This window comes from Drosophila simulans, chromosome 3R (genome assembly GCF_016746395.2).
Source record: "Drosophila simulans strain w501 chromosome 3R, Prin_Dsim_3.1, whole genome shotgun sequence".
Classification (NCBI taxonomy): Eukaryota; Metazoa; Arthropoda; class Insecta; order Diptera; family Drosophilidae; genus Drosophila; species Drosophila simulans.
The window spans coordinates 10,597,433-10,610,498 of record NC_052523.2 but is presented as its reverse complement, the minus strand read 5'-3'; the positions used below and the strand labels follow the sequence as shown (position 1 = coordinate 10,610,498).

The 13,066-nt window shown below is 42.2% G+C and overlaps 3 protein-coding genes across 4 annotated transcripts; all 3 read left to right on the top strand.

Moving 5' to 3' along the window:
• Positions 1 to 1,470: 1,470 nt before the first annotated feature.
• On the top strand, positions 1,471 to 3,229 carry LOC6727935 (serine protease grass). Its single transcript, XM_002103254.4, has 4 exons — positions 1,471 to 2,401; positions 2,455 to 2,500; positions 2,560 to 2,729; positions 2,795 to 3,229. The coding sequence occupies exons 1-4, from the start codon at positions 2,179 to 2,181 to the stop codon at positions 3,199 to 3,201; spliced, it is 846 nt and encodes a 281-aa protein (XP_002103290.2). The 5' UTR covers positions 1,471 to 2,178; the 3' UTR covers positions 3,202 to 3,229.
• Positions 3,230 to 3,482: 253 nt separating this feature from the next.
• On the top strand, positions 3,483 to 4,542 carry LOC6727934 (serine protease grass). The gene is made up of 4 exons (XM_002103253.4): positions 3,483 to 3,703; positions 3,763 to 3,808; positions 3,871 to 4,016; positions 4,072 to 4,542. Exons 1-4 carry the CDS (start codon positions 3,526 to 3,528, stop codon positions 4,473 to 4,475), a joined length of 774 nt encoding a protein of 257 aa, XP_002103289.2. The 5' UTR covers positions 3,483 to 3,525; the 3' UTR covers positions 4,476 to 4,542.
• A 646-nt stretch (positions 4,543 to 5,188) lies between these two features.
• Positions 5,189 to 6,878, top strand: LOC6727933 (chymotrypsin-like protease CTRL-1). 2 transcript variants are annotated; one of them, XM_002103252.4, is made up of 4 exons: positions 5,189 to 5,405; positions 5,460 to 5,505; positions 5,569 to 5,744; positions 5,800 to 6,873. In XM_002103252.4, the coding sequence occupies exons 1-4, from the start codon at positions 5,192 to 5,194 to the stop codon at positions 6,201 to 6,203; spliced, it is 840 nt and encodes a 279-aa protein (XP_002103288.2). In that variant the 5' UTR covers positions 5,189 to 5,191; the 3' UTR covers positions 6,204 to 6,873. The 2 variants fall into 2 exon arrangements, with proteins under 2 accessions (XP_002103288.2, XP_039151148.1); XM_039295214.2 differs by having other exon boundaries at positions 5,352 to 5,409; positions 5,800 to 6,878.
• Positions 6,879 to 13,066: the final 6,188 nt, after the last annotated feature.

Genomic DNA, 13,066 nt, shown 5'->3' with positions numbered 1-13,066 from the left:
CATGCATGAGTTTTCCTCCACTCGGGAAAACAAACTGTGAACAAAGAACTGGGCAATTCTCTGGCAGAGGTGAGTGCAATCAAAACAAACGAGTAGCCTATGGGTCTTAAGAAATGTTCAAATAAAATTCATATATTCAAACCAATTTGAAGAAGCAAACGTTTAACTATGTACTTTTCAATCTTTCTAAGCTGAATTGCTTAGAACGTGGCCTGTTTGAAAGCCCTTTAAAACAGTTAAGCCAACTTATTTTATTTAATTACACACATTTCCTCTTAAGCTGCACCATTTTCTGCCCTTCGTACGCAACCTTTGTGACTTCCCAGAGAATTTTAAGTAGTGCGCCCCCTCTTTTGTCAACTTTGGACCATGTTTTGTTTGGCTGATTGACTTTAGCATGCAATTTCCATGTTTTTGCTTAACGCCTCAATGATTGCCAACAATGGCGGCCGAAGTGGAAATCCATCCCGTAGTTTTGCCAAGATGGCGTGTGGCAGGGCCATAAAACAGCCTAAACTGCTTAAACAACCATCCTATGGCGATTGTAAAAAGGGCCAGTCACACACTCGCAGCGACTTTTTCTTGGGAATGCGCTAAATGAATGCAATAAACCAACTAGAAGGGTCCCCAACTCATTGTTTATGGCCACGCTTCGCTGAACTTTAGTGGCAGCTTCGATGCCCCGTCTCTTTCTGTTGTTCTGTCTTCGTCTCTTTCCAACTTATCGGTCTCCGATCGCTGGCAAATGGCAACAATCAGCGTCTGGGAATTGCAACTGCAATACCAAAAGCAACACAAACTTCAGCTTGGACTCCAGCTTGTCCGATTTTGTTGCTCTCGAGGAGCGGGAGCAATCAACGCATTGTCGACAGGTGGAAAACTTCATGGCCAATGAATTGCAGTTGCCAAGTTTTAACCCTTTCACATACCCTTTTGTGGGGTATTTTGATTTTGGGTTTAAGATCTCATAAATAGTAAAATAGTGTATAATTTATATTTATTTATATTAAAGATACTTAAAGAAATTTACGTTTATTTTATAGATTTCAGCTTATTTGTTCCATCGTCTTGTATACTCTTCCCCGCCAAGAAAGGGTATCTAAAATTCTGCTGTTCGAAACTATCGTTGTTTTCCGCTTTATTTCGTTGGTGTATTTTGCATGGCCTGAAGCTGATTTTGCTGCTGCCGCAGACTGACAGCCGCAGTTTTAACCTTTTTTTTCTCTGTGTGTTGACGTGGCCAGTAATTTGTGTTGTTGCTGTTTGTTGGTTGGCTGTCGGCTGAAGGGAAACGCCAGCAGCAACAACAACAATGGCCACAAACACACATGCAATTTTGTGCATTAAAATTTCACACTGCGTTCGCATGTTTGTTTGTTGGCTTGTTGGTTTGTTTGTTTGTTAGCTTGGTTCGGTTGGGTTGGTCGAATGTTTTTTTTTTTTTTGCTTTTCGGTCCCTCAACTTTTTTGGTTTTTGGCCAGGGGAGAGCTCCTTTGGCCTGATGCATTTACTGTTTAATTTGGCATGCATTTTGTAGCCGCCTTCGTCGTTTCCCAGCAGTTTCTGCTGATGTCGCCTGCCAGAAGCAGCTGACAACAAAATGGCGATAGTGTCATCCTGCCCCTTCTCCTTAGCCATTGCACCTGGCTGAAAGCGAGGACATCATCGTCATCGTCTCCTGTCAACAGCCACGTTTATGGCCCTAGTGGGCGTGGTCATGACCGACTGGGTTGGGCAAAAACGGGTTAAAGAGGCAAAGGGCGCCTTTAATTTGCCGCAAATTTAATTAAGGCATCTCACCTGCAACCAACTCGGATGTCGACGAAAACTGGCTAAAAGGAAACGGACAGTCTTCACAAATTGACAAATATGGTTAAGAGAAATCCTTTTACATTAAACTGTTAAAAGATTTCCATTCGAATTCATTTCAATGAACATTAAATGAATGACTATGCTAAGAATTTAATATGTTTATCAAATTCCACGATTTTTGACAACGCACTTTCCGACATCAGCAGCATATTTTTAATAAAGGACTCAGTGTTCTGGTTATTTGAGTATACAAGTAAATAAATGACTTCACATTGTCGATAACCTCCCCTTGGTATTGAGTATAAGTATTAATAAAGTCGCACGATTAGCCCAGCCGTCAGTTCATTTTATTTATTTGAGTCGCGATGAAATCATCTGCCGTTCTCGTCGTAATCTTTGTGTGCCAGTGGCTTTGCCGCTTTGGAGAAGCTATACTTCTGGAGCCAAATTGCGGAATTCGGACTATGCCGTCCTTTCACCGAATGAGAATCATCGGAGGCAGTGATGCTGAGATCACTTCCCATCCCTGGATGGCCTATCTGTACAACGAGCTTAATTATTTCTGCGCTGGCACACTCATAACCCATCGTTAGTATACTTGACATCCTCTTTAGCACACAAACTAATAATCCTTAACTCAGAATTCGTCCTGACGGCCGCCCATTGCATTGAAGCGTCTAAAAACTTGTGAGTAAATCAAGCTAGAAACCTTCCTTATTTGGAAACTGAATTGTTTCCTCTTGCAGAACGGTTCGTTTGGGAGGCAGTGGACTTACACGAAGTGCCGGTTCCATGTGCCAGATCACAGCTGAGGACTACTCTGTTAGCATGGTCATAAAGCATAAGTACTTCACACCTTCGATCATGCTAAACGACATCGCCATGATTCGCCTTTCGAGAACTGTGAAATTTAACGGTAGCTTTTATTTCACTTCCCTTACCTAGCTCCAAAATAAAAAACATAATCCATTTCATTGAAAGATCACATCAGGCCGATCTGCATTATCCTGAACCCGGCGATGAGACTCTTGCTGGAAGATGGGATGACGCTCACGGCCACCGGTTGGGGATTGACTGACAAACAAATGCGTCCACAAGCTCTCCAGGAAGCCCCCATCACAGTGATGAATAGGAATGTGTGCAGCAAACTGTATGACGTCACGATAACACAAGGGCAAATCTGTGCCGGAGACAAGGAGACCAACACTTGCTTGGGCGACTCGGGCGGACCACTTGGTGGTGTAGTCAACTACTACGGGGATCTTCGGTTCGTACAGTACGGGATAACAAGCTTCGGGGATTTGGAATGCCGCTCACCGAGTATCTATACAGATCTGAGCACCTACTCCGGTTGGATTAATATGGTTGTAAATCAACATAGGACATAATTTATATTAATTACCATTAGGAATATATTTTTAAAATAAATAAATATTTTATTAATTTGTTAAAACAAGGGATCACTGTAGTCGCTTCGTATTTTATATTTAATGCGTTTAAAATAGACCATGTTTTGTTTTAGGATTAAAAAACAAATAAGCTTTAGATGGTAAATTTATTTTCCGATAAGTGAATACGATTCCTAGTAAGACTCATATTATTTTTGCAAATAAACCCCGTTCCAATGAATATACAAATTCCCCATAACCGAGGACAGATAAGTCCGATTTGTGACATATAAAAGACACAACGGATCAAGAATCTTTAGCAAAATGAATCTAATTCTTGTAGCGTTTACATGTCTTCTACTCCCGCTTCTGGGATCGACGCAATTCATAGACACGGACTGCGAGAATGGAACTGTGGCCAACTCCACGTCGAGACCCTGGATGGCTTTTCTCTACTCAACTGAAGGAAGATTCATTTGTTTCGGATCTCTGATCACAAACCGTAGGTTAAACTATACGCTAAACTAAACCAGCAGTTGTAATCATTGTAAATTTTTGCAGGACTTGTTCTAACTGCTGCTCATTGCATTCTTCCTAAAACTGCTACGTAAGTCTTTAGCTAATAACTTATTAAAAATATAGTTAATAGTTCATATCCTTATCCTGTAGAGTTGCTCGGCTGGGAGACTACGACGATGCGCATAATCAAGTAGTGGCTAGGGTGCAAAGTAGCCACATGCACCGACTTTACAACCAAAGAAATCTGACCAACGACATTGCCATTCTCGCTCTGGACAGGAAAGTGGAGTACACAGGTTGGTTTGACTTGGTCAAAAGGTATACATTTAACCAACACTTTATCCTGTACAGATAAGATCAGGCCCATCTGCATCGTACGAGACACCAGATGGAGGAAGAGCATCGACTCCTTGAACCCACTGACTGGCGCTGGATGGGCCAAGATGGAGTCTAAGAGTGACAGTGCCAAAATAAGAACTCTGGAATTAGTACGCAGACAACCGGCGATTTGTCAGATTGATGCCACTACTCCACTGACGACCAGCCAGTTCTGCGCGGGCAGCGGGGAAAGCAATCTGGGTAACGGCGATTCCGGCGGTCCGGTGGGAGGTTTGATCCAATTCGGAAAATCGCAACGTTTCATTCAAGTCGGAATCGCTAGCTTCATGTACGGTAGATCCGCAGAGGCAAGCGTTTTCACGGATGTCCTGAGCTATGTCGACTGGATCCTCGCAGTCCATAACCACCACAAATAACTTCTTTCTTGTAAATTGAATCAGATTAAAAATTGTTTTCCAATAAATGCAAAAGGAATGATAATGGTACAACATGGCTTTGATCGATCACTTCTCGAACCGATTTTTTGCAGTTTAATATATGTACTCTCCTGGGCATTTTAAGACCGCTGGACTTGTGTTGTCATCATGCAAATTCTTATCACTTAGTTAAAGCAAAGCCCCATTTTTTATCATAAGTATAACTAAGCTATAGCATCCACATATATGATTGTTAGTCTGATACCGTTCCGATTTATATATCAAGAGATAGAAGACATTTGGGAAAGTTTTATGACTATACCTTTAAAACCAAGAAACAGACGGCCATGGCTATATCGGCTCGGTTCTTGATACATAATCTATTCTGACTGAAATCAATGGGCAAACTGGGGAAATAGCTAAAGTGATTAGATATAAGGGTATAAACGGTGATCTTTAGAAAGGATTCAGATACTCTGCGAGTAACAAACGTATTTTGCATTACAGAATAGCGATAAATTGTAAATTGAAGGGTTAAAGAGCACTCTGATTTCTTCAGAATAATTTCTGAGAAATTCGAATGAACTGGATTCCTGATAAGTCCCATAATTTTACATATAAATGCGCTTTCAGAGAATACACAAGTTCACCATACTCGAAGCCTGATAAGCACGGTGGTGGCTATTAATCCCAACGAATCAGAAATCAGTTGCAAAATGAATGCCGTTGTGGTAGGGTTAACGCTTTTCCTACTCCCGCTTCTGGGATCGACTCAATTTCTTGACATGGCCTGTGGCATTCGAGCTCATAGTCCCAGTGTTCCACGGATCAAGAATGGAACTGTGGCCAGCTTGACTTCGAGTCCCTGGATGGCTTTTCTCCACTCAACGGACGGAAGATTCGTTTGTGGCGGGTCTTTGATCACGAATCGTAGGTAAGTTGCACCTATTCGACCTGCAGTTTCTTATTTTTTCTATCTTTTAGGACTGGTATTAACTGCCGCGCATTGCTTCCTTGATAGAACAGAGTTGTAAGTTTTGAACTAGTAAATCATTAAAAATATAGTTCATAGAACATTATCTTAATTCTGTAGAATAGCTCGACTGGGAGAGTATGATAGAGAGGAACTCGAGATGTGTCACGATAGTTACTGCACCTATAGAATAGAAGCTATGGTGGAGAGAGGATTCCGGCACCGACTTTACAATCCAATGACCATGGCCTACGACATAGCCATTCTTCGTCTGTACAGGAAAGTGCAGTACACAGGTTGGCAGTACGCAGACTAAAAATATACCTTTTACTTACGCTCTATTCTGTATAGATAACATCAGGCCCATCTGCATTGTACTAGACCCCAGATGGAGGAACTTCATCGACTCCTTGGACCCTCTGACTGGCACTGGATGGGGCAAGACGGAGTCTGAGGGAGACAGTGCCAAGCTCAGGACCGTCGACTTGGCTCGCAAACATCCGGAGGTTTGCCGGAGGTATGCCACCCTATCCCTGACGGCCAACCAGTTTTGCGCTGGTAACGAGAGAAGCAATCTGTGCAACGGCGATTCCGGCGGTCCAGTGGGTGCATTGATCCCGTACGGAAAATCGAAACGTTTTGTCCAAGTGGGAATCGCTAGCTTCACGAACACTCAATGCGTGATGGTAAGCGTTTTCACGGATGTTATGAGCTATGTCGACTGGATCCTAGCGGTGCATAACTACCACAAATAACTACTTTCCTGGAATGTGACTTAGGCTTATTCTCCGAAATGATTTATAGCTACTTAATCAGATTAATAATTTAATACAATGTTAGTTTGTAAGTGTTTTCAGTTTGAATCGCAGCTCTAAAATTGTCATTCTACAAAAGCTTGTTTTACATTTGCATCATACTTAATGCAAGTCCCCCCATTTTTGGCAAAAGCAAAACACTTTTCACGATCAGTGGGCCATAAAAAAGAAGTTTTCCAGGGAATGCATTACGCTAATTAATTCCTGATATATGGCTGAGGAGCTGTGGCCAAAACGAGGCCACAAACCTGCAACTGGGCGTAAAAAAGAGACGCCGGCAATAAAGGGGGAAAAAATAACACAAAAAATGGAGATTCATTTGCTCCATTTTTTTTTTTTTGCAAATGTACTGGATTGTTCCTTCTGGAGCTCTCTGCAAATTCGCAATGGCAATTAAAATTTAGCAGGCTTTAAAGCTGCGCACCAGTGACAGATGCCGCGGTAAAACTTTAATGGCAAAAGGGGAAAAATATGAAAAAGCCAGCAGGATGCGAGGAAATGACGGCGGAGCTGGGGAAACAGCGAAAGTGAACAGTTGCCAGGGTCTGGGCGGTGTATCCTGGCAAGGATTCTGCATCTTCAGCCTTAAGTTTTTTATTCATTTTTGAGCGCCACATGTGTCCCCATACACAGAGCGCACTCCCCATTCACTTGTCTTTCCATAAGTTTAAGAATATGTATAGCCAACTGGTTACAAAATAATAGAAATATTTAAAAAAAATATTATAGTAATTCAAAGTGGTATCCTTTGAAAGATTTTGAACATTAAACACAACTATAGTTAATTGTGCCATTTTTAATGTGTATATATATTACATTATTATTCCTAGGCTGATTTCTTGCAGTGCATTTATACACTTGTGGCAACGTATTTCCGACAGGAAACCATTCGCAGCCACCGCCAAAATGTGGCAACATCGCCAGAGACAACAGAGGATGAAGGAAGCTTACTTCCTATTCCTCTATGTAGACCCGCGCCTGGAACTCCTCATACTCCTCCTCGCACTCCTCGTCCTCCTGGTACTCCGCTAACCAACTGCTAAACGCACTGAGAACTTTCCCACACACATACTATACTATACTATATGCCACATTCTGCCGCAGCGAAAGTGCGCGGAAGTAATAAAACATGCGGGAGGCGCGGAGGCTGCAACTTTGCGACGCTTGTTGCACTAGCTATTGCAATTGTCTGGAAAGTGTTGCGACATTGGTGGTGCAGCAGGAAGAGGAGGTGGTGCAGGCGGTATGTGTGGTGGGATGGGTGGTCGGTGGGTGGCAGCATTTGTGCTTAAGTGCCGCAATATTTGTAGAGCGGCAAATATTTTCCATGTAATTTATGTCTGCGGTTAGACAAGCATATGGAAGCTAAATCATAACTATAAGTCTTGGGATCAGGACGCTAAATCATAACTATATGTGTTAGAATCGTGCAATCTATAACTAACCATTATTATGTAGTTAAATGCAACCATTTATAAAAATAAAAAATTTTAAAAATTAAAAAAAAATTGAATCATTTTGAAAAGCAGTCAACCTGTTTTGAAGACATACCTATGTATACAAAATAAATCACATAGTTCTTCTGGCATTTCCGCTTTAGGGCGAATAATTCAGGACCCTTGAAATGGGCATCTTGCAACCGATAATTGCCAATGAGGCAACTGCATCAGGTGCTATTCAGCATGATTTGTGTTTGCCAAAATAAGAGTAGGAATTAAGTCATCGAAAGTGAAGTTAATGGCTGGCCGCAAGAGTCAGGCAGGATACACCTACTGGCGATTCGACGGAGGAGGATCCTGGACAACAGCTGCCACACAGGCACCCCGAGCACCTCGATCCCGATCTCGATCTAATTTAGGCGTATTAGTTGCCCCGCAACAAAGGGCAGGCTGGATTCGAATAAAGGCAAGAACAATACTTAGACGGACCTTTTGTGCTTCGACTTGTTTCGTTTCGAGGATCCTTGAGCACTGCGATAAGGCGCTGCTAATGGCTTCATTAGGCTGTGCAGGTTCAAGTGAAGGTTCATCTTGAGGTTCTCATCTGTTTGCCACATGCCGGGAGGCAAGAACCCAGCGATCTGTGGATCTCTATGAGGACTTTGAAGTAACCGCCGCTGAAGATCCTTCGCCTTGCGTCTGTTTAGATGCAATGCAATGATTACAATTCGTTTCGTGAAATTGCTCAAGAGGCAGCAGCTAATATTTTGGCATCGCTTGAAGAGCATATGAGGAAAACGGGGCGAAAGGGAAGAGATTTCCTTTTAGAAAAATATGCCCATAAAAAACGTCTGATGATACAAATCAAATTGCCAACTCATAAAGTGCCATGGATAGAATGAAACATTTAATGTCGGAAAGTTTTTATTACAGTTTTCGGTTTCGTTTTCCATTGCTCCTTCAGCTGGGTGAAATGCCCAGGAAATTCACACCTTTTGGCCACAACAAGGGCCACGGCCTGATCTCTCGCCATTTTATAGCCTCCACATTCGACTTTTATGGGCAGTTTTCTTATGAAAAGAAATTAAAATTATATAACCGCATATACTAAATATATAAATACATTATCCAATAAAGATGTGACCCAGCGGAGAAATCATTTAAGGAAAAATGCACAAATTGTGTTTTCGATTTGAGTGAAACGCATTCCTCGACAAGTGTCATTAAAAATGTTCTCGACTACACCACACTATATGTACGAAGATACAGATACTTGGGATACTTAGAACCGTATTTGTATGCAAAAGCAGTGTCCGGGGTCTCGTAAAGCATCGTCTGAAGTGAGTGCACATAAAATTTGTAATCACTTGGAGTACTTACATGCATAAGAAATGTTTCTTTTGTTTGAAGGGTTACCCTAACCCAATTTCCCCGTCCATTTTTTTGGTCATGTTACTTGATTAGACAGAGGAATCGTTAAAATTGCTCATGAACTTGAATCGTAAAATCGTATATCGGAGCAGATATATGCAGCTATATTATTTCGTTTCATAGAGTTATGATTGCTGTTTGGGTTATAAAAATGTAAATTGAAACTTGTGGCGAAGTGAATGCACTTGTAAATTAATAGGCAAGATATATATGTATATCGCGTTTTCCTAAGAAAGCAGATGTATCAATTCACTATTTGAATGTTGTAAAAGTAATAAATCTTATTCACGATTCAATTCGCATCGCAATCAACACTTGCGATCTGAAACTCTTTCTTACAATCCATAGAACAAACGATGGCGTTTCCAGCTTGAAATCACATTGTTAACAAATGTTTTCTTACAAGTTCACACCAAATGTTCACACTTCAGAACAGAAGGCAGTGGATTCTGATTCAAAGCAACAAAATGGGAAAAGGTGTTAGAAATCAAAGAACTTGGCGCCGCCTTAAAGATGCAACAGCCAACGAGCCATGGAAGTGGCATGTGTTGGCCATATATATACATAATTTTATTTAAGGCTCCTTTTATGGCCTTTAATTGCATTTCGATGGCCAATAAAACGTTCAGATTCAACCAAATTAACGACGGGAAGTGCCAACAAAGCCTACAAAGCTGGAACTTAATTAGCGTCTTCTCAAAAGTCGGACCGTTTGAAGACCTGAAGTCCAGGTGACGCCACAAAAAAGGACTCATTATTATTGTGGTATAAAACAAACCACTGTTGAGATTACAAATTCAACCATTTTTGCATTGCAAATCCCAGTCGATTAATTTGTAATTTCAATCTCTGCTGCATTTGTGCAATGTGTAATGAGTAAAATGCCCAAATTCAGTTTAGTGGAAAATTATAAAAATTATATTGCCACATTTTGAATTGCACTCGGCCTATGCCTAATTGAATATTTATCAAATGGATAGTCTGGGGGCCAGTTTATGCAAATAATCATGGCAAATGAGCAGCGAATGCCCGGCATTAAATGAATAAATTGTTGATTTCGATTGGGGAATTCCGGCCGAGGGATTCGAAGTGCAGAAAAGCTATGTAAACTCTCGATGACAATTTGAGGCTTATATTGATTGCGGGATGTGTATCGCAGGCCCTTTCCACTATCTCATTCAGCTGCTGCACATGGATAAGCATCGCAATTAGCCTGTAAATGGTAATTGTTTTCTCGATAAGTTACCTTTTCACCATCTATCCTAGTAGCCAAACTCCCTCATTAAAGTGCCGGCCTGTAATGGTTCCAATCTCCTTAAACGATTTTACATACATAAGTGTGTGTGCCGACAATAAGTGTGTCTGGCTTTGGTTACCACTGCCACTTGAGAGTAATTAAGAATCCTTTAGCATATTTTCTTATCGCGCTAAATGGCCTGATGATAGAATGGCACGACAATCATGGTTGGCGCTTAAGGGGGATCCAATGTTTCCTGCGCTTGATTAATCTCACTTAAGGATATACTATTGATATACTTAATATTACCTTCGTATGTGATAACCGTCTTGGATGGCTTCTTTTTTCACGATCCATCTTCGGAGTGCTCCCAAAGCCGAAACAGCACCTGCCTGAATTATCGCAACCTCTTAACTGCTGTGTTTACCTTGACCAGCCCACACGTTTTCCTCTCTACCGGGAATCCCTTTTACAAACAACGCCCCTTCTCGTGGACGAACCTTCAAGTGCTCAATTGTGCAAACTCCTTGAATGGCCGGTAGATGGGGAGACCCGCCTCTGCTTGGCCAGCTGCTCCGCCACTGACTCCCGTGGCAGAGTCGGCGATCCTAAGCTCGAGCTCAGACCAAGCCTGGAGATCATTGTTAAATCGACACTGGAAAAAAAGAAATAATACATAAACCATGCTTAAATATCAAAAGGTGAAATTTTTAAATTATAAAAGAGTATACGTAATGGGAGCTGTCTTCTTATCCGATAATTTCAAGTTGTTTCTTACTGCCCTGTATTATCTTTGCTTCCGATACACATAACTTGTGTGTATTTTTTCCAGTGCATCTCCAAAGTCACTGGCAGAGGCGCAACCCAACGCATTGATGTCGTTTGTCGTCCGTCTGGCTTATCGCCACGCACTTATCTTCCTGGCTGACGACAGGCGGATAATGGTGGCGGGATCGGAATCGGGAGGGATGGGAACCAGGAATTGGGATTCGGAACGGGAATGGGAATGGGAAAGGCATGGAGGCTTGAGGACCAGCGAGGAACGCTTGAGCGATCGTTGGCTAGATGCGATCTTCCTGGCGGAGGCTCCTTGGGCATGTTTGTATCTTAATTTCCAGGCGCGCATACGTGGAATTCTCGTGGGTTGTTGTTGTCCGGCGGCGTCTGAGTTACGGGTTGATGGCGCTGAAAGTGACACAAGTCATAAATTCCTTTTGTTGTCCCTTTTTTGTTCGGTAATCGTCCTACTTGAATATTTACCTCCGCACACATGCGATCGTTTATATCGTTGACAATTTCGCCTGAATGGAGAGCTGAATCGGTTTGGCTTCGGGTTTTGGGAACGTTTTTTATCTGCAGTCCATTGCTCACCGATCTCAGCTGAGCTCTGGATGGGATTACCCAAGACGATCGATCGGTAGCAATGTCAGTGGTTCCTCCTTTGTTTATTTTATTTGTACGTTTTTATTTTGTAACCTCTGTTCTGAGGATTTTTGTGGTCAATATTTGAATTATTTGTCGGCGCCTCGATCAGACAGGAAGTGGATCTAATAAAATCATTTGTGGGGATAGGCTTAGGTGTTTGATGGCATAGATTGACATGTGGAATAAGATAGTGTGTTTTAGGGTTCAAACGTGAGGGTATCTGAAATTATCCCAAGAACTATTCACCTTTCGCTCTGGGATATAGTTATACCTATGAAAAGATACTATTTTATTTCCTATCACAAGCACTGATGGAATGTCGTGTCGTATACATTTTTAAATAGATCCCTTCATGGAATCGTCGTCTTCCACGTTTTCTTACCCGTCGATCTATGGCTTTCCCTTCGGTCATTATTCATATCTACACCCCAGCATCGCACTCATAAATAAGTATAAGCCGGGAAAATGCATCCCATTGGCACCGGCTACTACTACAACTTGTTTACAATATCCAATTACCCCCAGAAAGGCCCCCCGAAGTGACAACCAAACAAAGCAAACAAACACGAATCGATCCGCGGAGATCCCAAGGAGAGATCCCAAGGAGATTCCAGCCAGAACCTCGCATGCAAGGAGTAGATGTCAACAAGTCGCCTGACTGGCAGCTCAAAAAGTAATTGTCAGGGGGGGAAATCGATGTTGGACCCCGACTTCACCTGACTACCTTCTATAAATTATGGAGAGCAAGTCCCGAGCCCCAGAGTCCCCATCGCGTGTGTCTCTCGAAGATCACAGACTCCCTCGTCTGCAGAGTCCAGCCATCTCACTTATCTGATCATTGAGTGACTGCCTCCAAGTACGCTGAGCTCTCTGTTATCAACTCGGAGTCATCTGGGCATCAATAATGTCTTTGTTTAGGACAGCAGAGCCTCGTGACAGGTCCACAGGTAAGCTACCGCCCCCTTTCCACGTCCCCGGATCTGAACTCCATCTGCAATACTCCGACTTGGCTGGGGAATAAAAATTCAGTGTTGACATTGCGCCATAAAAATAAAAACAATAAGACAGACTTGAGTTCGGTGCGGTTTCCAGGAATTCTAAGGTCTGTGTAGCAGTCTGCGGCATAACTGGCCACTAGGCTTCTTGCCACACTGGGAAAATTAATTACCAACTGTGAAAATTGTACCATATAGCAGATCCTAAAGAAATGGTATCTTGGGTCTTGAGGACTTCCTATTCCTGCCTGTTTCGTGGCAACCACTATTTCTCTC

What these genes read in the sequence shown, in the direction of transcription:
- LOC6727935 (XM_002103254.4), top strand. Translation starts at nt 2,179, where the DNA reads ATGAAATCATCTGCCGTTCTCGTCGTAATCTTTGTGTGCCAGTGGCTT. An exon ending in TGGCACACTCATAACCCATC is followed by an intron (nt 2,402 to 2,454) that starts GTTAGTATACTT and finishes TCCTTAACTCAG; the next exon opens with AATTCGTCCTGACGGCCGCC. An exon ending in ATTGAAGCGTCTAAAAACTT is followed by an intron (nt 2,501 to 2,559) that starts GTGAGTAAATCA and finishes TTCCTCTTGCAG; the next exon opens with AACGGTTCGTTTGGGAGGCA.
- LOC6727934 (XM_002103253.4), top strand. Translation starts at nt 3,526, where the DNA reads ATGAATCTAATTCTTGTAGCGTTTACATGTCTTCTACTCCCGCTTCTG. An exon ending in CGGATCTCTGATCACAAACC is followed by an intron (nt 3,704 to 3,762) that starts GTAGGTTAAACT and finishes AAATTTTTGCAG; the next exon opens with GACTTGTTCTAACTGCTGCT. An exon ending in ATTCTTCCTAAAACTGCTAC is followed by an intron (nt 3,809 to 3,870) that starts GTAAGTCTTTAG and finishes CTTATCCTGTAG; the next exon opens with AGTTGCTCGGCTGGGAGACT.
- LOC6727933 (XM_002103252.4), top strand. Translation starts at nt 5,192, where the DNA reads ATGAATGCCGTTGTGGTAGGGTTAACGCTTTTCCTACTCCCGCTTCTG. An exon ending in CGGGTCTTTGATCACGAATC is followed by an intron (nt 5,406 to 5,459) that starts GTAGGTAAGTTG and finishes TCTATCTTTTAG; the next exon opens with GACTGGTATTAACTGCCGCG. An exon ending in TTCCTTGATAGAACAGAGTT is followed by an intron (nt 5,506 to 5,568) that starts GTAAGTTTTGAA and finishes TTAATTCTGTAG; the next exon opens with AATAGCTCGACTGGGAGAGT.